The sequence below is a fragment of the Nyctereutes procyonoides genome, unplaced genomic scaffold, assembly GCF_905146905.1.
Source record: "Nyctereutes procyonoides isolate TBG_1078 unplaced genomic scaffold, NYPRO_anot_genome, whole genome shotgun sequence".
Lineage (NCBI taxonomy): Eukaryota > Metazoa > Chordata > Mammalia > Carnivora > Canidae > Nyctereutes > Nyctereutes procyonoides.
In genome coordinates this window covers 36,735,799-36,759,407 of record NW_026575131.1, presented here as the reverse complement: position 1 = coordinate 36,759,407, position 23,609 = coordinate 36,735,799, and the positions used below count along the sequence as shown (strand labels likewise).

Here is a 23,609-nt window from a genome sequence, read left to right as displayed (position 1 = left end):
CTAGATTCATCACAAGGTGGGCTTCCCTCATGGGGACAGCATGGCTGCTGGATTTCTAGCTTCTCATCCATAGGCTGGTTCTGGATAGCTCTCTGAAAGTTTCCTGGAAGCCTCAGCAGGCTTATGCACACAACCCTTTCACAAAGATCAGGTTTTTTTTTAAAGAAGTATCTGATCTACGAACTGGGATCCAACAACAGTGTATGAAAATGTCGTTAGAGACAACAGAGGAACATCCAGCCCACCTGCTATAGCTCTTGGTCAGGACCCACTGACCTTCGTTTCCCATGAAGTTCCCAGTGAACTCAGTTACCTGGTTTCCTAGGTGCCAACAGACATGTAAACCAGTAGATGAACAGACCCTGCTAGCTTTTAATAAACAGTGATGACAAGACCTAAGAAACTGTAATAAAGCAATCCAGATCATCTATCATCGAGACAGCCGAGTCAAGAAAGGAATTTTAGACTAGCTCTTCGGCCTGTTTGGTTTCAATTCTGTGACCCCAGGCTGGCTTAATAATTAGCAACCTTTGGCGTATGCCTCAGTCACTCTCGGCTTCAACTTTCTTCTCCCCAAAATGGCTTGCTGTGTAGATCGGGAAAATAATGGGGACAGCAGCCCCTAAGTACTGAATGAGCATGCAGCTGGAATGATGACTTGTGTGTCTGTATAAAAAGTCATTTAGCACAAGTTAGCTAAAGTTCTGCCATACGAGAGCAGGCAGAGATAACAAACATCTTACAGAGAATTTTGTTTGGATTACTAGCATGTCAACAGTTGTTGGGGAGATAGATGATTAACTATTCCTTTCCCCTTTAAACTTTTCTCTGTGTCCCATAATGATCATATTTTAGTTTCCTCCGTCTTCCTTTTCTTCCTTGTTATCCTAGATGCCTGGCAGGTGCTAGCCCGAGACGCAGGTATTGAATGGATGTGGGAACTGGCACAGACCCATAGACTCTCTTACAGAACAGTGTTTTTGGCTGTGATTTGAAGTGCACCCTCTGTCTGGGGAAACCACAGAAGCGTAAATGAAGTTCTTTAGCTGTCCACTTACAGCAGTTACACATTTGATGTTTAGCTACCAGGGGAGGAAGTGCTCAGTCATTCAGATACCAGGACTCAGGGGCTTCGGACCCGGGGATCTGTGTGGCCTGCGCGGCACAGCTGGAAGGCCCAGGCTGGAAACAGGCAGACAAGGGCCTTCTCCGGCAAGCTCTGTTCTTTCACCTTACCCCATCTCACCAGTGTGAGGCTCTGGCAAAGCACAGCAACTCATTTAGAAGTTCCATTTCTATAAATTAAATAAAAACACAATTAAAATTTAGTAGGTGCTAAAACTTGGTTTTGAAATTTTATTAAAAAAATATATTTGCAAACATATAAAATTTAGGATGAAAAATGCTCATTTGAAAACATGTAATAACTTAATATTTGCAAACATACACAGATGGTATAAAATCCATACCATTAAAAATGTTAATGATGTAGTATTGCGCTCATGGAACAAAAATCTTGCCGTAATTCCAGAGCTTCTCAGCCCCATATTTCAGGGAGCTGAGGATCTGGTACACTGAAAGTCATGAGAGCCGCATGGCCAAAGCAGTAATACAGAATAAAAAACCATTTAGAATACATACTTTAAAAACACGTTTCTTAAGGAATCACACAGATAAAAGGGAAACACAATTCTGCATTTTCCCCCTTCAAAGTGAACAATATTGCATCTTAGCATTTCAAATAAAGATGTCAAATAGAAAACCAAGTGAAACATTGCACACGTCTCTCCTGCTGAATTTGCTGGAAAACAGGCTCCTTGAGGGAAATGTTCTCAAATGCAACTTTAAAAAAGCCCGGTGTAAGTTGCTTTACTTGATTTAGATCTTAACATTCTAAACTCCTGAAAACACAGGGCACTATTGGTTCCAGAAGGTACTTTGAACACAACTGAAGAAAACCAAAGATAGGTAAGAAAGAAACACGTGCTTAGCAGCAAATCTGCAGCAAGGATGCAGGACACATATATCCCTGTGGTTCCTGGTCTTCACTCACTTGGACTGGGCCCACTTGTGTCTGTCCCACCTCTCATTCCTGCTTCTATGTTTTGCCCAGTTACTGTGTGACAGCTGATTTTGTTTTGTAAGCAGTTAGGCACCTTCAATTTCATGTTGCATTATTAGTAATACAATGGCAGTTATGGCCTCTTCTACCCAAATGAGAAAACGTCAAACTACATTCTTGGGGGCGAGGTGGGGGGTGGGGAGAGTAATAAAGCTGCGTGGTTTAAACATATTTACCTAGTACAGGATTTGATATGGTTTATAATTTTTACAAGGTAACATAGGTAGAAAAAGAACAGATGCTTAACATGCAAAATTGGGCCAGACACATTCTAAATGGCCTGTGTGGCCTTCAGCAGAGAAGGACCCGTCAATTTGGGCTCTTTGCAAAACACCACTCTGTGATGGCCACCCCAAAGGCTTGGGAGGTGAGCTGAGGACATTCCCATGCACATAGTAAGAAATGCTTCTTCTGACACTGACATTTACTTGAAAACTTAGGATTCAAAATCCCACTTTACAAATCTCTGGAAGGATGCAAGCTGAGGAGTTTCTGCCCTGAAGGAACAAGGCTGTTTGGGAGGTGCAGGAGTCCATCCAGACATCACAGTTAACTACAACAAAAGAGCAGGGCCACCCACTGGGGCTGGGGTGGTGCACAGACAACATGGTGGGCTAAATGCAAACCTAGCAAGAAGCATCTGTATTTTGGTGTCTACTTTGATTCAACTAAGGTCTGAAACAAAGGTTCTGGTAAAGTCACGGCAGCTATGGAAACATGCAATCTAAGCTAGCATGAGGTTCTGGATAGGAAGTCTGACCCAGGAGTAAGGCAATTGAACTGTGACTTTCGGGCCAGGGTCATCCAACTGTGACTAGTCAGGCTTGGCCCAACTTTTCAGGGACTCATTCTGGCCTGAACCTTCTGGTAATTGTGACGGTGAACTTCTGGCTTCTGAATTTTAAGTAAATCCTTTGAATATGTAAATTTGGGAGTTGAAACAGGTTGACCCTTTTCAAGTCTCCATGACTTGGGCACTTCAAAGTTTATTTTCCCACTAAGGAAAACTTATAGATTCTCTATCATGTTCATTCCTTGGATTAAAGGGTGAAAATTAACAGATTTGATTACAGACCCTCTTTAGGATATTCTCTCTTAACTCTCTTGTAATATTACACATACTCAAGTCATTTCAAATCATACGTCTATTACAACAAGAATCCCTTGATTCTTCCATGTACCAAAGCCCATGGAAACCACACTGGGGGTGTGATGAAACCTGTTTTCTGAGAACAGTCACATGGCTCCCCCCGACACCATCTCCTGGTGTCAGCAACACTCTGGATCTTACTTCAACATTTTCCTTCCTGGGTGATGTACAAGCAATTCATTTTTGGTTGCTGGATTCACACACTACCTTTGACAACAAACTCTTCCCCATTGAGTAAGAGAACTTACAAGCTTCCCTGACTTCTGTACAATTCACAAATAACTACGTAGACAGCAAGAAAAGACACTAAATTTGACAAGCAGAAAAGCTGCCCAGGAAGCATGTTTAGAGTAACAAACGCCAATCAAACAAAGTATTCTTTATGCTAAAAAAACTAAGACCAAACTAAAACAAGTATGTAATTCACAAGTAATTTTCTAAAATCTCAGCTAGGAAAAAAAAAATCTATCGATTTATGATTGAGTTACCATTAAAGCTTAAATGACTGTTCGCGAGGAACCACCACATCCATCAGCATTATTCACAGCTCACCCTTATGCTAGCTGGTTGAGCCAACTGGGTTTTTACCCCATCATTAAATAGTGCTCAGAAAAGTAAGCAGTGCATCTTAATTGGTTAAATACTACAAAATGATCTGCATCATAGAAACGAAGACACTTTCATTCAAAGAGTATCTTAAAATTACTATTGCTGAAATAAATCAAAGTCTACATTAAAATATTACTAATCACCATTACATGCCATAAAAGAATAAATATAAATCATGGCAGGTCAATAGCAGCATAACAAAGCATCTTTACATATTTTCACACTTTGGGCTGCAAAAGTACTCACAGCCTAGGAATACATTGGTAAAGTTCTGAATTTCACACTTTGTTTTTAACTCCATATTCTATAATAAAATAAGGGCAGTATGAATAACAGCTCCCTTTTCTGCATAGCTTTAAAACTACTCTCAGTAGACTCGAGGAATGGAACCAGAATGGCTTTGCTAGATTGGTCCACTGGTCCTTTTTGCCAAGTGTTAAGGAAAACAATCAACAATGAAGACTTCTGTGTTTAGACAGAAAAGGAAAATAAGGCTACACTTCACACAAAACTTAACATTTTCGAAACCACTCAATAGTTTAACGTAAAGTGAAGGTTTCTGATCAAATTCAGTCTTTACCAGTCCCAGCCTTTGCTTCAAAGGTGTGACATGCTACTCCCATACCATCACAGAGCCGGAGGAGGCCCTAGTCACATGGTATCACTGCCCTGGGAGCCCGCAGCATGGCAGCTCTGGGGACACTTAAAAAAAAAAAAAACAAAACACAATTGAGAAATTTCAGAACTTTTAAGGCCCAAATGGGGCATTCATAAAAATATACTTCACTTGAACAAATCATTCCTAATTTGCCAACTTAAACTCTGATCCTTAAAACTCAAAGCTACTTTGCACAGAGCTGACTACTGCTCTGTTCAGAACTTGACTATCAGCCTAAGGCTCAAATTTCTAGGGGGGAGAAGCAGGGGAAGGGGTGCGGGCTGAACTCTGCTACAAGGCTGGTGACCCCTCCCCTCCCTAAGACCTTGAGAGTGAAAGCAAGCTGAAAACCAGGCTCCTGATTTCACATCCCTTCTTACAGCTGATGAAAACACCCACACAACTTAATGTTTTTTTTTGTTTTGTTTTGTTTTGTTTGTTTTTGTCAAAACAAAGGTCTGCTGGTGATGCTTCACAGTGAAACCTCCATTATCACTGAGAACGTCACTTGGAAAACATTCTTAAGGAATGAGTCTCTTTCTCATAGGCTCAATTTCAGGATTCTCAAAACTCAATGTTCTGATTAGAAGTTCCCATGATGAGGCCTATTCGTTTCTGAGGTCGACATTCTGCCTTCGGATTTATTCTGCTCCAGTCATAGGTTGTGGTTCTCTTTGTTCTTGGTCAGAACCTGCAAGTAGACTTCGTGAAGTGTACTGAGGAAGCTGGAATCATTCTGGAAGAGATGGTAATGTTTCAGTTACCTCAGAAGAACTTACTGTATAAATGATTTATAAAACTACCCAAAGAATCCCATCACCCAGAGACAGCTGCAATCAATATTTTGGAATTCATTCAGATACTTTTCCATTGGGAGTATATGCTCAGAAAGAAACGTCAGTCCTGCTAGTCTTCAATTTACCTTATGAACTGGTTTTCTAAAAAGAATTTATGTTTTTTAAAATTAAAGAACAGAAGTTTACAGATTCAACTGCTGGGATGGCCTGCATACCTTTATTAGATGTATTAATGTATCCTGGAGCTGGGACTTGCTGAGAATAATGGAAGGCTTTCTCTGATTTTCTGATGTTCCAACAGTCAGTGGAGAAGGGGCGCTTGCTTTTCTCTCGAGGTCTGTGGACCTTGTGACTGTCTGTTGGAAAACACTCGGGGACAGCAGGACTGAAGACACTGCCATGGTTGTTGCAGTAACCAGTGTGGGGCCTGCGACCTGCAGGGCAACAATGGTCATGAATGAAGCTTGTCGGCTAAAGGATGAAGGGTCTGTTTATTGGGAAGCCAAGTCTGATCATCACACAAAAGAAGTATGATCACAGCAGGGTATGCACAATAAGAACAATCCTATGATGAGAGGTGTCTGCATGGCTTAGTTGGTTAAGCGTCTGCCTTTGGCTCAGGTCATGATCCTTGAGTCCTTCGTTGGGCTCCCTGCTCAGTGGGGAGTCTCCTTCTCCCTCTGTCCCATCCCTGCTCATGCACACAAGCATGTTCTCTCTCAAATAAAAAATTAAATCTTAAAAAAAAATCCTATGATAAATTAAAAATGCAAAGTTTTTTTTTTAAAGATTTTATTTATTTATTCACGAGAGACACACACACACACACAGAGAGAGAGAGAGAGAAAGAGAGAGAGAGAGAGAGAGAGAGAGACGCAGAGACACAGGCAGAGGGAGCAGATCCCATGCAGGGAGTCTGATGTGGGACTTGATCCCGAGTCTCCAGGATCACGCCCTGGGCCGAAGGCAGGCGCCAAACCGCTGAGCCACCGAGGGATCCCCAAAACTGCAAAGTTTTATATGGGGAGCAGGGAAATAATTGGAAGAGGGCATGAGGGACTTTCTGGGGTGATGGAAATCTTACATATATTGATTGAGTGGTTACCCCAAGGGATGTTATGTTTGTTAAAACTCATAAAACAGAATCTGCATTTTATATGTATTTCACTGAGTAAAATTTTACTTCAGAAAAAAAAGAAAAAGAAAAAGAAAAGGAGTGCCTGGATGTGTCAGTCAGTTGAATGTCTATTCTTGGTTTTGGCTCAGGTTGTAATATTAGGGTTGTGAGATGGAGCCCTGAGTTGGGCTCCACACTTAGTGCAGAATCTGCTTGAGATCCTCTCCCTCTCTTTCTGCCCCTCCCCACCCTGCTCTCTCTCAAATATATAAATAAGATCTTGAAAAAAAAAAATCCAGTTGCATGAAGCATTAGTTTCTTTTGTAGTGTCCAATATACTTATCATTCTGCTATGGGTATCAGGATACAACTTCTTACAAATAAAACATCTACCTCCTTCCTCCATTTAGAGGTGCTTCTATGCTAATAGCAGCTAACCATCAGAATACACTAAACCAGAAATAGTCAGCATTTTTAATAATTCCTCCATCAGGGACACCTGGGTGGCTCGGCGGTTTAGTGCCTGCCTTCAGCTCAGGGTGTGATCCTGGAGTCCTGGGATCAAGTCCCGCATTGGGCTCCCTGCATGGAGCCTGCTTCTCCCTCTGCCTGTGTCTCTGCCTCTCTCTCTCATAAATAAATAGATGAAATCTTAAAAACAAAAAAATCCTCCATTTGATGCAATCAACAGACATCTCTTTTTCTTTCTCCTGTCACCCTTCTTCATTTACAAACAGCCACAGGGCTAACGGGTGTGGTTTTTGGGGTCTGCACCTTCCATTTGTCTCTGGTGCTGCTGCTGCCCCAGGCTGAGCACCCTGCTGATCCCCAGGCAGCAGGATGAGCTACAGGGAAGACCAGTTAACAGTACCCATCAGGAGCTGGATGCAGTTTAAGTTCTGAGACCTGAGGAGAGGTATAAATGCTCAAAGGTAAATGGGAATGTAAAAGTTCAGTAACTGAAAAAAGTAAGTGTGCGCTTCAAGGCTGGTAGGTAATGGAGGGGTGGGGACAACTTTTACCAAGTGGGGCAGGGGAGAACAAGCAAGGGACAGAGCATGCAGGCCTGGGAGCCTGAGCACCATGGTGATTCTTAACCAGGGCATCATAGCTCTTCCAGGGCAAAGAGTATTTCCTCCTCACAGAAGCCAGGCTGACATGCTTCTCAGCTGACAAATACTGAGCAAGCACCCAGTCCCATTGGCTGACCCTACCCTCGGTATGATCAGGGAAGGGATTATTCTAGAGAGGATGACTGCAAGCTCAAGGGACTGCAGCAATGAACTCTGTCTGGGGAGCAGGGCAGCCTGGCCTAGGAGGGGCATCTAAGGGGGCTCTAGCCTTGAAAGCTACCAGCTTCCACTCAAACAACAATGTTTTACTTCACAAACCCAGCAGAAGAGCTTAAATAGAATGTGTTCTTCACAAAAAGGAGTCCTTACCGGGATGGCACTGGATAACACCTTAGGTTGGGCAAAGACATCAGGATCCTGGTTTTGCTGCATAGACTGCAACATTTAAAAAGAAAAGATGAACAGATGTATCAAGTTTCAATGAAGATTTCCAAGCTACCTCGGATAAATCCACCTTGGCAATAAGGAATAATTCAGACATTAATTAGTTCCTAGATTCTAATCCCTCAACTGCAGGGCGAGGGCACTGGGACAGCCTCTGACCCCCACAGTTTCCCCAAGAAAAGGACTGTGTGCAGAGCCTTCAAGGCGTCTCCAAGGAAAGAATGGAAACCTGTGTCTAAGAGCTAGGTAGAACCCAAGTATAGTTTTGCTCTTGAATCTGTAGAGATGGCATATCCTGGCAGCATGAGACCTCAATAATGCAGCATGAACTCTGGACAGGTGGCACTAAACAGTCTTCATCCAGAGGCACACCTCCATATGATAAACTTTGTCCTAATTCATTGGGAGACAAAAAACTTCTTGTTGTAGAGCAAAAGCATTTCATTTAAAATTCAATGAAGCCCAGGTCCTCAATGAAATGAAATATATATGAAAATGCACGTGTAGGTAGGCATCCCCTGCAGGGAGGCACACTGGAGAGCGGGAGCCATCCCGGAGGCCCAAACCTGGAGCTGCTGCCCTGCACTTCCAGAGCAGCAGGGGCATTTCAGGGGTGCACTACTGATCTGTTAGAACATCCCCTCTCCTAACACTGCAGATAACCTCAACACAAATGTTCCCAAGTGACAATTTAATGTATAACCAAGACACTAAGTTTCCTTTCTTTCTGTACGAGATTTTAAAGGAATGGAACAAAACACAGTCCATTAACTAAGAAATCACATACAATTATTATGATGGGCTCTTCTGTACAGTATTACTTGGTGAAATGTTAAGATTGTAAATTATTATTAATGGGCATGGAACTGAGATCCTGGAAGGCAAACAGCACTATTGCTGTGATCAGCTGTGTGATCTTGCACACATCACTGTAATCTCATCTATAAACTCACTAGCCTCATCCATCACTGAGGGACAAACTTCTTCATGCCCTACGCTCAGTCTACCAGCAGGTCCCACTGCTTGCACTTGTTCATTTGTCCACACTCCCAATGTCAGGCCCCCACCAGCTCAAGCCTGGGTAACCGCCTGGCCTCCTTCCTGAGGGTGGTCTCACTTCTGTCTTCTCCTTGTCCTGCTCACCACCTCTGCCCAAAGCCTTGAAAGACTCCCTTAGGGCTCTGGGAACAAGCCACTGACTCCTTCACATAGTTTCCAAAGTCCTGCTCCTCGGTCACGACCTTGGCTCCAAGTCCCTTCCATAGGAGATCCAGCCACATTATATACAGGTCTTTACATTTAGCAAATGCCACTCATCTCTAGGCCTCTGTACATATTAGTTTTCCTGTCTCAAACACTTTTCTCTACCTTTAGGAAAAGTCTGGCTGGGATGCCTGGGTGGCTCAGTGGTTGAACATCTGCCTTCGGCTCAGGGACTGATCCTAGAGTCCTGGGATTGAGTCCCACATCGGGCTCCCTGCATGGAGCCTGCTTCACACATGCCTGTGTGTCTCTGCCTCTCATGAATAAATAAATAAAATCTTTTTTTTTTTTTTTTTTTTTTTAAGGAAAGGTCTGGCTAACTTCTACTGAGCCTTCAGATTTTAGCTAAACATGAGCTTCCTTAGGAAGTTTTACTTGACCCCATATCTCCAAATCTGGGATGCTGTTATGGCACCCTAAGTGTGTCTGGCCCAAGGTGGGCACTCAGTGAGTACCAAGGGAGCTGGGGATAATCTTATCTATGGTCTGAGTCACATGCGGACTCCTGGACTTGTCACGCAGAAACAAACAAAAACCCCTACAATGGACGCTGTGCTGGGAAAATACCGGTATTGTGTCTTGAGTTGTATCGGTTGAGAGATCTGGGACAGTGGAACTGAGTTACAACACCACATACCAATGATCTGGCTATTCACTACAGGGCTCCTTACTTCCCATCTTCTGGCCCTGGATGTACATAACAAGCATCTCTTTGAAGGGACTGCCTAGTGGCAGGCAACATCAAGGCCTCTGTAGCTTCACCCCACCCAGTCAGAGCCACCCAGCCTCCTGCCAGTACCTGAAGGGGAGCAAGCACCATGTTGCTCAGGGATGCTGAGGCTCGTGCTGCTGCGGTCTTCGGGGGAGGCTCTATGAAGCTCTCAGGAGTGGCCAGCTGGCCAGCTGCTGGGGAAAAGCTGGGTGCCATGGCACCTTTCCCAAGTGATTGGGTCTGTATTTGGTCATGCTGTGGGGTCAACCTGAGTTTCTGGAGAAGATCGACACTTGGGAGGGATGTACCAGCTGTGTTTGTCATGCTCAGTGGGGCCCTGAAGGGGCTCTGGGTGGCAGTCAGATTGGTGTGGCTCAGCTCAGGGACTGGCTGGGTCAGGAGCGGAGACCGCTGTCTTGGCGTGGTCTTCACTGCCTGCATGATGGTGGCGTTCCGGGGTAAGCTGGGGGGAACCTGTGCTGTGGGAGCGTCTGCTGGTAGAGTGGGACTGAGCACGGGGCGCAGGGGGACGGCATAGCCTGGGGCCTGTTTTTCACCGGACTGTGTGATGGAGGCAGGAGTGATGAGCACTGGGGCAGGGACCTCAGGTGGGACTGGGTGGTGCGCAGCAGGACGGACACCCAGGTTTTCTGATGGAGGGACTCCTCCTGACTGTTCAAAGGAAAATGGTAGCAGTGAGCTGGACTCCTTCTGGGAGGCATCTCCTGGCAGCTTCTCCACTTCTTCTGAATCTAGACCCATGACGGCTGGCTGTTCCTTTGGCAAAGAGGTTCCAAATAATTCTTCCACTGTCAGATGTTTGTGTCCAGATGGAGCAGACTGAAAAAACAAATCAAACCACCCAATGGAAGAAATCTCTTACAAACCAGTGTAACCAAACTTCTTTCCCATCAATCAAAACAGTCTGCAGAAGGAAGGATGGATGGAGTTGGAAAATAAGGACCCAGAACAAACCAAAGATGTGCTAGGGATTAAGGACAAATCATCTCCCTCAGCTGGTGGGCAGAAATCTGTATTCATAATAAAATCCAAGTTTTAGGGACTCCCAGTAGAGTGTTAGAATTCCCCCTTTTCCTTGGCAAATGGATGTAAGGTAAAGGGGCAAGTATCTTATTACAAAGTTAACAGTACTTAATTGCCCTATGTCAGTAACACATGGAAGGAAATAATCCTCAAGAGGACAAAGGGACCAAATGCTGAGTATGTCTCCTTTATTTTCATATTTCATAGTTCTTTTAAGATTTTTAATTTATTTAAAAATAAATTTAACACAGAGAGAGAGGCAGAGACACAGGCAGAGGGAGAAGCAGGCTCCTCAGAGGGAGCCCGATGTGGGACTCGATCCCAGAACCCCAGGATCATGCCCTGAGCCAAGGACAGACGCTCAGCCACTGAGCCACACCCAGGCATCCCTTATATTTCATAGTTCTTGATAAAAAGCTAGGCATTGCACCTTGAGGACTAGGTCTCGGGCAGCCTGGGTGGCTCAGCAGTTTAGCGCTGCCTTCAGCCCAGGGCGTGATCCTGGAGCCCTGGGATGGAGTCCCGCATCGGGCTCCCAGCATGGAGCCTGCTTCTCCCTCTGCCTGTGTCTCTGCCTCTCTCTCACTCTGTGTCTCTCATGAATAAATAAATAAAATCTTTAAAAAGAAAAAAAAAAGGGACTAGGTCTTAAGTAAAAGAAAACAAATTTAACTATTTTGTAAACAGCAGGCCATTCCTCCTTTCTACTATCAAATCAAAGAATCCTCAAGAAAAAACAAAGCATGTTAAGTCTGAAAATGTTAAGTTTCCATCTATTGCAGTGATCTGGCTTATTGATGCCACTGCAATGATTTGAAGGAGAAATATTTATGCTTTTTACTCCTGAGCTTTTCTGTACCTTCACTTCAAGCACTATGGCCATATTCACCTTAACAAGGTGCCAGGGCCTGTTCTGACCTGGGCCCAAAGGACATGGTAGGAATTAACAAAGACTTTGACAGAGCTTATGTTCTAGTGGGAGACTAACCTAAGTACTTTGAAAACACAAGCAGCCTCAACATGTTTTGTTTTTTTAAAGTAGGCACCACACCCAGCATGGAGCCCAATACAGAGCTTGAACTTACAACCCTGAGAGCAAGTCCTGAGTTGAGATCAAGAGTTGGACGCTAAACTAACTGAGTCATCGAGGTGCCCCTTGATATACGGGACTACTAACGTATGTGGACTACTTAGTTGCTCAGATACATGTTTACGTGGAAAAAGACAAGTCACTGAATGAAACACACGGTTTTCAGTACATCAGAAGGCCTATAAAGGTCTGAAACTACACTGCATCTGAAGAAGAATGAAAGCAGCATGGTATGACATTTCTGCAGGAAAAGCACAGATTTTCCCAGGGAAATGTTTTATTCGTGAGATCAACAATTACAGGGTTCCCTTGCTATCTGAAAGTGGATTATTCCTAGAAAATGTTCAAAAGCCAAAATGATAGAAAGTGAAGCAGCAATTACTATTAATTCATAGGGAAAATTTGGGGGCATTTCTAAACTCCAAAGTAACTTCTCTTCGGCTTTTTAAAAATACATTTTATTTATTTGCAAGAAAGAATGAGCAAGGGGGGAGGGACAGAGGGAAAGGGAAAAAACCTCAAACAGACTCCGTGCTCAGCATGGAGCCCAACATGGGGCTCTATCCCATGACCCCAAGATCATGACCTGAGCTGAAACCAAGTGCTCAACTGACTGAGCACTCAGGTGCCCATCTCTTTGGCTTTTCTGAGACCTCAGAACATACCTTGCTAACAGATGCACAGAATAAATAGAGACAAAGCATAGGTTGCTCGCAGACCCAAGTCAAAACTGTCGCCGCCTGCTGCTGGGATGCTGAGTGGTTCCCAGGGCAGGGGCTCAGCAGACCACTCTCTCTGAGCAGGGTACCACTGTCACACAAACACCAGATGCTATTTTTGCTTTTTATCTTTTTTCATTAAAGCAAAAGTCCTCTTTGGATTTCTTTTGGTCAGCAAGACAGGTACTGATACAGGTCTTCCCTAAAAGCAGAAGTGGACTTCATTTGAACTTTTGTAAAGGAGGGTGGGTGGGACACCTGTGTGCGGTTTAGCAGATGCCCTGGGTACAGTGCTGGGATGGGCAGGGTGAGGGAAGAGGGAACTCACTGGCAACAGGTTCTCAGGGGGAGGGTGTGAGGGGTCCCCTTTGTTGAGGAGGGACATGGAGGAAAGGAGGCCAGCACCCAGGATGGAGGATGCAGGGGAGCTTGCTTATGAGGGACGGAAAGGTAAGTGAGTGCCACTGTAGTCTCTCATGTCACCTGTTAGGTGAGAGGGGCTGGCAGGGCTGAGGAGAATGTAGATGGGGCAAAGTAACAGCAGTGGAGAAGACGCAGAAGCCTCCTCCAGTTATAAAAAATTGTAATTTCATACCAAACCATTTCTTCTTAGAAAATATTCAATAAAAAGAATTAATGTAATGTATCTTGGCAAGTTACTGTGACGAGAGGCTTTGTTTAAGTGAAGGAATTCTCAAACGGCAGATTCAGACTCCCTATTAACAATGCTGTAGAGTCAGACTAGTAAGACTACCTTGTCACAACACTTCCCAGCACCTGAAGGGATTTTCCAGATTCAGGATCTCGCTTCAAATACAAGGCAGTACCACTAACATACATTATAAACTGTAAAGGTAAAAAAGTACAAAAGAATGTATATGGTTTAATTTATGTTTTTACTTCTGAAAAAGTTATAGATCTTAGAGTCTGAAATCAAAGATTGAGGTTCAATTCCCAGCTGTTAATTGGGGAAATAACAGTCTCTGTATTGAGTTCCTTCATCTGAAAAACAGGGGCAATTGTGGCAATCACCTCACAGAGCTGCTGTGAAAACGGAGTTCTCAACATGATGTCTGGTACCCAACAAGCATTCACTAAGTGGAAGTCAGCTATTACAATCATTATATGAATACCAGACAGTCTTAACAGCAGTCACGATAAATCTGTGTTTGCATGTTTTAGACAACATCAAATAATACATACTGGATATTAAAAATTCATCAAATCCTTCCGGAATATCATATTCCCATAATGTAAAATAACACTACCACCTGATGGGCTATCAAGGCTGAGCTATTATAAATCATCCTGTCATTCCCTGATGACAGTTGTTTAAGATTTCAAATCCATTCAACATAACTCAAAATAAGATACTGAATTCTTATTTGGGACACACTTCTCTGTCCAGGCCACATAACTAGTAATGCACAGGTTCCATCTCCTCAGGTGAACAACATTATGATTTATTCACTTCTGATCTCTGGCATGATAAAGGTCTACTGATGACACAGACATACTTCCTTTCTCCCTCGGATTTCTAAAAGTTATGGTGGGGCACCTGGGTGGGTCAGTCAATTAAGGGTCTGATTCTTGACTTCGGCTTGGGTCATGACCTCGGGGTTGTGAGATTGAACTCTCCATGAGGCTCTGTGCTCAGCAGGGAGTCTGCTCAAGATTCTCTCTCTCCCTCTGCCCCCCTGACTTGCACACGAACTTTATCTCTTTCTCTCAAATAAATGAATCTTTTATTTTTATTTTTTTAAAAGATTTTATTTATTCACGAGACAAAGAGAGAGAGAGAGAGAGAGAGAGGCAGAGACACAGGCAGAGGGAGAAACAAGGCTCCATGGAGGAAGCCTGATGTGGGACTCAATCCCGGGTCTCCAGGACCATGCCCCGGGCTGAAGGCGGCGCTAAACCCCTGAGCCACCTGGGCTGCTATTTTTAAAATTATTTATTTATTCATGAGAGACACAGAGAGGCAGAGACATAGGCAGAGGGAGAAGCAGGCTGCATGCAGGGAGCTCGACATGGGACTTGATCCTGGGACTCAAGGATCACACCCTGGGCCGAAGGCAGGCGCTCAACTGCTAAATAAATCTTTAAAAAAAAAAAAAAAAGTCCTGGGCAGCCCTGGTGGTGCAGCGGTTTAGCGCCGCCTGTAGCCTAGGGGGTGATCCTGGAGACCCAGGATCGAGTCCCATGTCAGGTTCTCTGCATGGTGCCTGCTTTTCCCTCTGCCTGTGTCTCTGCCTCTCTCTCTCTGTGTCTCTATGAATTAAAAAAAAAAGTCCTGTTGAAATATATGTACCGCAAGTTAGCACTGTAACTGTATGGAAGTGTAGAACCCAGCAGCACTCAGGATACTCACACTACTGTGTAACCACCATCTTACCCTCACTCATGGCCCCGTCAGCTCCACTCGACTCTCCGTTCCTATAAATCTGCCTACTCCAGGTACGCTGTGCAACAACAAACACATCCTACTTGTCCCTCTGTCACTGGCTTCCTTCACCTAGCATCACCTCCTTGAGGTTCACTCATGCTGTAGCAGAGTTTCTTTCCTTTTACAAGTAAAGGCCGACTAGTACTCCATTGTGTGCATATTTGTCCATTCACTTGAGGATCAGCACTTGGGTTGTTCCCACCCTTCAGCTATTGTGAATGCTGCTGCTGTGAGCATTAGCGTAGAAGTATTTGTCTTCATACTTGTTTTCAATTCTTTTGGATATCTACCCAGGAATATAGAATTGCTGGGTCATACAGTAATCCTACATTTAACTTTTTGAGGAACTGCCAGACTGTTTTCCAAAACTGCTGCATCACTTTACATCCCACCAGTGATGCCAGAAGGTTCTGGTTTCTCTAGAAACCTCCTGTGTTTCTTGCCAACACACTGGCCATTTGATCTTTTCTGAGAAATGACCATTCAAGTCCTTTGTCCATTTTTGAGTTGGGTTAATTCTTTTTTATATACCTTATGATTAGAACAAAATGGTCAAGATAGCTTGGCAAAAAAGTACTTGAAAACTACGCTAATTCTTTTTCGTTAATACAAATTATGTAGATCTTTACCACCATATTTTTGTTTCAGATATATGTATATACACACACAAAACAATGTTTAGATTGACATACTTTGAAAAATACGGACCACATTGGGGCTATTTTGCAGAAACTTGAGTGTTTCCCAGGTAAGAATACAAATATTTTTATGTTGTATGAAAAGGGTGGGTGCCTGGGAAGATGAGTTGGTTAAGTGATTTTAAGTGATTTTGGCTCAGGTTGTGAACTCAGGATAGTGGAATCAAGTGGAATCATCATACTCGGCCTCTGTGCTGAGTATGGAGCCTGCTACCACCCCATACTCTGCTCACGGGCTTTTAAAAACACCACCACCACCACCACCACAGGACATGGAGAAAATTCAACATGAAATACATCTTAGGCTTCAAAAAATGGCACAATTCAGGCAGCATTTTTTATCTGTTCAGTGGAACATAAATTGATTTTGAACAATTAAAATTACCTGCATATACATTTGGAATGTTTTTATACTTAAATAAATGGTATTTTTTTAAAAGATTTTATTTAATTATTCATGAGAGACAGAGAGAAAGAGAGAAAGAGAGAGGCAGAGACACAGGCAGAGGGAGGAGCAGGCTCCATGCAGGGAGCCCGATGTGGGGCTCGATCCAAGGACCCCAGGACCACGCCCTGGGCTGAAGGCAGACGCTCAACCACTGAGCCACCCAGGTGCCCTCCAAAAAGGTATTTCTAATGGTTCATTTAAAAACGAATCCAGGGATACCTGGGTGGCTCAGTGGTTGAGTGTCTACCTTTAGCCCAGGGCATGATCCTGAAGACCCGGGATCGAGTCCCACATTGGGCTCTCTGTGTGGAGCCTGCTTCTCTCTCTACCTGTGTCTCTGCCTCTCTCTCTCTCTGTGTGTCTCTCATGAATAAATAAATACAATCTTTAAAAATAAAATAAAATAAAAATGAATCCATATTGTAGAGCTCTGAACCCTGACTGCAAAAGCAGCAGAAAGTTTCCAGATTTCTCCATGTGGCTTCCCTACAACTTCTGCCAGGACAGAAACATTCTCAAACTTTCTCTGGAATAGGATTCGTGGTAAGGCCAGTAGGGTTTCAAAGGAATCTCACATAAGGGATAAATGAGGTTACCAGCGCAAGAAAAGTGACCAGAGACAGAATGCTCACCACGTGGGGGCCCTGTGCTCAGCACTACACATGCATTACTCTATTAATCAGTGAGGGTACTATTATCATCACTGCTACCTTGTAGGTGACACTCAAGTACAACCTAGTCCTAACGATAAGTCTATGTTATTAACCATTATGCCCCTGTACTGAGATGTCAAATAAGTATATTCTAGATTACCTAATCAACTGGATGATGATAATGACATCTGGTAAACAGAGGTACATCTGTGGCTTGAAAAACCAAGTGGCTACAGGTTAAAATGTACCAACTTTTCTTTTTTTTTTTTTTTTTTTAATTTTTATTTATTTATGATAGTCACACAGAGAGAGAGAGAGAGGCAGAGACACAGGCAGAGGGAGAAGCAGGCTCCATGCACCAGGAGCCCGACGTGGGATTCGATCCCGGGTCTCCAGGATCGCGCCCTGGGCCAAAGGCAGGCACTAAACCGCTGCGCCACCCAGGGATCCCTGTACCAACTTTTCGAAATATGTATAACTAGTTGAATCAGTCACAAGAGGCAAGTGAACAGAGCATGCTTCTCCACACAAAAGCTTTATAGTCTCTGCATTTGAGGACCCTCCTCTCTTCTCTGCCCATGACAAGAGAAACATGGCACACTGCTCTAGTAGTTGGGCTTAGTTAATCATGGATTCATCTCCCCTCATCCATAGAAAAGGAGAATTTTATACTTCGTTTATGTATGAATTCTATGTTTTGCAATATCTTCCATCAAGTGTTAGTCTGATCATTCCCCTTGTGAAGTGGAATTCAGGGAGCAATGGTAGCTATGGTGCACAACGAAATTCTAGTATACTGTTTCAGGCTTTACACTGTTCCTTCTTCACCCCACCTTACCCCTAAGCTCCTGCCACTTAGGGAATTTCCTATTTCTGTCTGGATCTATGGTGCCCATATCTGATTTTCTACCTGGTCAGTGTACCTGGCACACCAGGAGCTACGTATTCTTCTTCTTCTTCTTTTTGTTTTTTAAGACTTTATTTATTTGAAAGAGAGAGAGTATACACAAACAGGGGAAAGGGCAGAGGGAGAGGGAGAAACAGGCTCCTCGCTAAGCATGGAGCCCAACATGGGGCTTGATCCCAGGACCTCAAGATCATGACCTAAGCTGAAGGCACACACTTAACTATCTGAGCCACTTGGGCCCCTATGTATAATATTCTTAGCCTCAGTAACCAAAAAACAATATAAAATGTACTAGGGAAATAGTCCCAAGGGAATTTTGGCAAGTGAATTATGAAATTGAAATAGAATTTAATACTATTAAGACTTGATAGCATTACTTGCTCCTCAGCACCAGATGGCAGTGTTACTAAACAAGTGTACTGTGTTGTACGGGCTGATTATGGATTTAAGCTGATTTTAGTCAATCACATGGCTTCTGAAAATATCCAGATCCCAATATTCTACAAAATTCTGTCACTGTGACCTATAAAATGGACTTTTCAGAAGGATGTGCAAATGAAGGAGGAACAAACATCAGCATTCTGCTCCTTAGACACTCTAATTCTCTGAGTGCCTGCTTCAAAACTGTGTGTCCACAGATCCATCACTGGTGCTTTTGCTGAAATGTCGAGCATGCACAGGTCATCGCACTCACCCTTCTTTAACCTTAATGATTAAGATTTCCTTTTCCTTGCAGTTGCCCTTTTGTGGCAAATGAATTCAGTTTTTATTGCTTTTAAGGTGGTGGAAGTTTTCTATCTCCTGATCTTGGTGGTAGTTACAATGTTTGAAAGTTACACTTGTAAAAAATTACAAGGTTTACACATAAGATCTAAATTTGTTTACTATGTGTTAATTATACTCCAGTAAGAAAATGCTCAGATCCTAAAACAGCTACATTTTTACAAAATTAGCCCAGGTCTCAGTTTTCATGCACATACAATAGTGATACTAATGCTACTTTCATCCCACGGTTCTATAATTTGTGTTACCGTGTGAAGAGCTATTTTCTGTACAATAAAAATTATGCTAGCACCAGGCTTAGAAACAAGTGTAAGAGCATTTTGCCTGTTCTCAATTGCCTGGAAATCTCTGTATAGTTATCATTTCCCCGCTGCCTCATTTTGTTCCTCTGGCTGTGGCAACAGCTATTGCTCCAAACTACTACAATATCCATTTAGCCAAGAAGAGCGTGGCCTGGCACCTGCTATACTCTTGAGAGGTGAGCCAGCTCTGCTGCAGTGCTCAGGCCAGGCTCCGAACATCGGACATAGCACTGGTAACCTTCTTGTCTTTTCAGAAAACAGGCATGGATTCCCTAAGCCTAGTTTTAATTATAATATGGATTTGTAACAGGAAATCCCATTTATCCCAAGGCCTGTGTTCTAAATGGTTCTCTGGGTCTTGAGTCTGTTCCTTCATTTGGTTCTCACAATAACTCTGAGAGTTAGGCAGTGCAAGAATCCTTAACCCCAGGATTCAAAAAGGAATGGGGAAGTGACTCATGAATCAAAAAGGGGACATGGCTGGCCCACTGAACACGCAGAGCTGATAAACCAGACCACAAGGAACACAGGGATGCTGCTCCTTCTCTCATCCAACATTATGTTTTGTAAAAATTCTATTTTACATAGCACTCTAAATGTAAATATGAACTCTAAATGTAAATATGGTAAAAACAGAGCATGAGAATGTAGTTCATAAAATCTGGCTCAAATTGTCATCTAAATACTTAAAAATGTTATGGATACATTGCTGGTGGAATGTTAATGGTACAGCCTCTCTGGAAAACTTTATGGCAGTTTCTTAATAAACTAAAACATGGAATCACCAAGTGACCCAACATTTGTACTCCTGAGCATTTATCCCAGAGAAATGGAAATCTGTGTATAAAAACCTGTGCACAGGGGGATCCCTGGGTTCAGTGGTTTGGCGCCTGCCTTTGGCCCAGGACGCGATCCTGGGTTCCCTGGATCAAGTCCCACATTGGGCTCGCTACATGGAGCCTGATTCATCTTCTGCCTGTGTCCTGCCCCCCTTTTTCTCTCTCATGAATAAATAAAATCTTTAAAAACAAAACAAAACCAAACCTGCACAAATGGTCACAGAAGCTTTACTTGCAATAGCTAAAAACTGAAAACAACCGAGATGTTCCTTCAACAGGCAAATGGTTAAAAATGGTAAAACAAATTTTGGCACTTCCACTTGACTGGGCAGTAGAATTAAAGAGAACAAACTACTGATAAACCCAATAATTTCAATGACATCTCCAAGAATCATGTTGAGTGAAGAAAGACACTCCCAGCAGGTTATATAATTTCATTTACATAACTTTCTTGAAATATTATAGAATGAGGGATAGATTAGTGGCTGCCAGGGTTAAGGATGGGAGGAGGGGAAAGGCAGGAAGGTGACAGGGGAGTTAGTGTGACAATACAAAGTGATAAGAAGGACTCTTGTGTTAATGTAAGTCTTTGGTATCTTACTGTGGTGGTGGATACACAAGAGTTATACATGACATAAAATCGCACATAAATACATACATGCACATACACATATACATAGAAATGAATGTGAATAAAACGGAGGAAATGTGAACCAGATGGGCAGATTTTGTCAATATCCTGGCTGTGATACTGTATTTTATTTTGCAAGGTGTCATCAGTGGGTAAATGGGTAAAGGGTACATGGGATCTTTTCATATTATTTCTTATAACTGCATGTGAATCTGTATCTCAAAGTAAAAAGATCAGTTAAAAAACTGTGGGTTTGGGATCCCTGGGTGGCGCAGCAGTTTAGCGCCTGCCTTTGGCCCGGGGCGCGATCCTGGAGACCCGGGATTGAATCCCACGTCGGGCTCCTGGTGCATGGAGCCTGTTTCTCCCTCTGCCTGTGTCTCTGCCTCTCTCTCTGTGACTATCATAAATAAAAATAAAAAAAAAAATTAAAAAAAAACTATGGGTTTTACTCGGTATCTGTTCATTTATTAAGCCATCGGCTATAAAGAAAACTAATTCAGTCACAAGTATTTACAAATCCTAGGTGCTGAGAATATGGCAATGAACAAAGGCCTACAAAACTGCCTGCCCCTATGGAGCTTACATTTAGGCAAAGAGGAGACACAGTGCGCACAGTAAAAAAACCCACAAACCATGTTAACTGGTGAGGCCGTAGGGAGAAAGTAAGATAGAGCAGGACAGGGTATGGAAGGAGCGTTACTTAAAACTAGGTGACCAGAGAAGGCCTCACCTTTATGGAGGACACTTGAGACTTGAAAGAATAAAGGGAACAAACCCCACCTAGGAGGAAAATATTCTTTGCAGAAGGAACAGCAAGTACAAAGGCCTGTCCCAAGGCAGGAACAAGTCTGGCACATTTGTGGAAAGGCAGAAGATCCATTGAGGCTGGGGCAAGTGGGAAAAGATGAGGCAGGGGTCAGAGGGCCAGATCAGGTTGGGCCTGGTGGACCATTGGCATGGCCTTGGCTTTTATTCAAGTGAGATGGGACATCACTGCAAAGTTTTAAGCAACGGAACGCCATGATCTAACTTATGTATAATTAGTATTACTCTGGCTGCTGGGTGAAGGACGGGTAAGGGGGTATAGCCAGGGCAAAAGCTCTACAATCAGAGTGAAGGCTCCTGTAAAATCCAAATGGAAAGAGTACAAATGCCAGGAGCGGATGTTAGCATGCTGCTGCCCATATGTATACCCTTGACAGAAAAATGACAAATTTATACCACACTAATATCCTTACAAAATAATATTGTGTTTTGTTACCCTAGACAAAGCTAGAGCTTTGGCTGTACAGACCTTATCTTGTGACCCCGATGGCATCTCTTCTAGAGTCTCGGTGCTTCCCAGATTGGAGAGCTGAGTACTTGGCTGTAACCCAGGGCTGGAGATATTGGAGTCACCCATCTGATTCTGAAATTAAAAGGAAAAGTATATCATATGAAAAGTTTGCTATTATTTGGCTAGCAAAACATCATATGTACTATGCAGTCAAAAGTAACATGTCCCTTGACTGAAGTTTAGGGCTTTTTTTTTTTAAAATCCGGTCTCTTGAGTGTTCTAAACTATTTGTGTATCTGTTTTGATGTGAATAATGCTCACTAGATGCTGGATCAGATAGCCCAAATAGAACTTTAGTCTCTAAAATTTATAATTCCATGTCCATCTAGTGATCTTTTTTAGTTTTTTTTGTTGTTTGTTTTTACACCACAGTGTTAGGCAGTCCAATATTAAAAGAATGGCTAAGAGGCATTTTTTTCTCTTCAAATGACTTAATCCTTATTTCAGAACACCTTTTACTCTGTTATCCATTTACATAGAGGTGAAAGAGCCTGGGAAAGCCTATGAAATATCTTTTTAAAAACATCTATTACTGAAGTATTAGACAATTCTACATACCACAACAGTGCCCATCAGGTTAAGTGTGGCCACCAGAGTTACTACAACATTACTGATACACTCCCTGTACTGTTGTACTGTTCATCCCCGTGACTTACTTGTTTTATAACCGGCTGTCTATACCTCTTAACCCCCTTCAACTATTCTACTTGCTTATGAAATATCTTATTTTTCACCTCTTTATGCAACACCACCATCAACCTGTATTAACACATTATGGAGAATGCCTGGAATTAAACTGTATCAAAGAAAAGCTCAAAACATTGTTCACAGCAAATTCCTAGAACAGAAGGTATAAAATGTTCAGAAACATTTTTAAAATTGGGAGTCTGCACATAAAAATCCCAGCTTGTTATTTTCAGAGAGAAGAAAGTGGATACCTTGGCAACAACTGGCTGGAGCTGAGCTGCAAGTGACATTCTGATGAAGGGCCAGGCTCTGTTCACGTCAGGTCCACCCTGACTTATGGCATGTACTCCCGTGGCCCATGTGGTTTTGGGGGCAGTTGAGTCTCCTATACTAAACTCAACATGAGCTACAAGATGGGTTATGCTTTTTTTTTTTTTTAAAGATTTTATTTATTTATGATTGACATAGAGAAAAAGAGAGGCAGAGACACAGGCAAAGGAGAGGCAGGCTCCATGCCAGGAGCCCGACGTGGGACTCGATCCTGGGGCTCCAGGATCGCACCCTGTGCCAAAGGCAGGCGCTAAACCGCTGAGCCACCCAGGGATCCCCAATGGGTTATGCTTTAAAAGGTCTTTAGAACTTCAAAATTTTTTTATTCATATGCAGGACTATTCTTGGAAGGTTTACTTGGAGTTTGTTTGCTGATGACACTCCAGTATTTGTAGGGATTGGGGGTGGAGGGGAATGGACAATCACAAACTTTCCTGAGAGTAATTTTACAATATTTGGTAAAAACCTTAAAAATGTCAAAATCCTTTGATCTACAATTTTTTTTGATCTACAATTTTTTAAAAAAGATTTTATTTTATTTATTCATGAGAGACACAGAGTGAGAGCGAGAGCGAGAGAGGCAGAGACATAGGCAGAGGAGAAGCAGGCTCCATGCAGGGAGCCCGACGTGGGACTCGATCCCAGGTCTCCAGGATCACGCCCTGGGCTGCAGGCGGCGCTAAACTGCTGTGCCACTGGGGCTGCCCAATCTACGAATTTTTTCAAAAAAGATTTTTTACTTATTTAT

At 43.0% G+C, this 23,609-nt stretch overlaps 1 protein-coding gene across 1 annotated transcript in view; it reads right to left on the bottom strand.

Moving 5' to 3' along the window:
• Nucleotides 1-1,342: 1,342 nt before the first annotated feature.
• DCP1A (decapping mRNA 1A) overlaps nucleotides 1,343-23,609 on the bottom strand; it is a 64,946-nt gene continuing 42,679 nt past the window's right edge. Inside the window, exons 6-10 of the mRNA XM_055343697.1 lie at nucleotides 21,803-21,916; nucleotides 10,033-10,785; nucleotides 7,896-7,961; nucleotides 5,552-5,770; nucleotides 1,343-5,275 (exon numbers count right to left, since the gene is read on the bottom strand). Coding sequence (XP_055199672.1) covers nucleotides 5,195-5,275; nucleotides 5,552-5,770; nucleotides 7,896-7,961; nucleotides 10,033-10,785; nucleotides 21,803-21,916 — 1,233 coding nt within the window. The 3' untranslated portion in view covers nucleotides 1,343-5,194. The remainder of the gene's footprint in view (nucleotides 5,276-5,551; nucleotides 5,771-7,895; nucleotides 7,962-10,032; nucleotides 10,786-21,802; nucleotides 21,917-23,609) is intronic.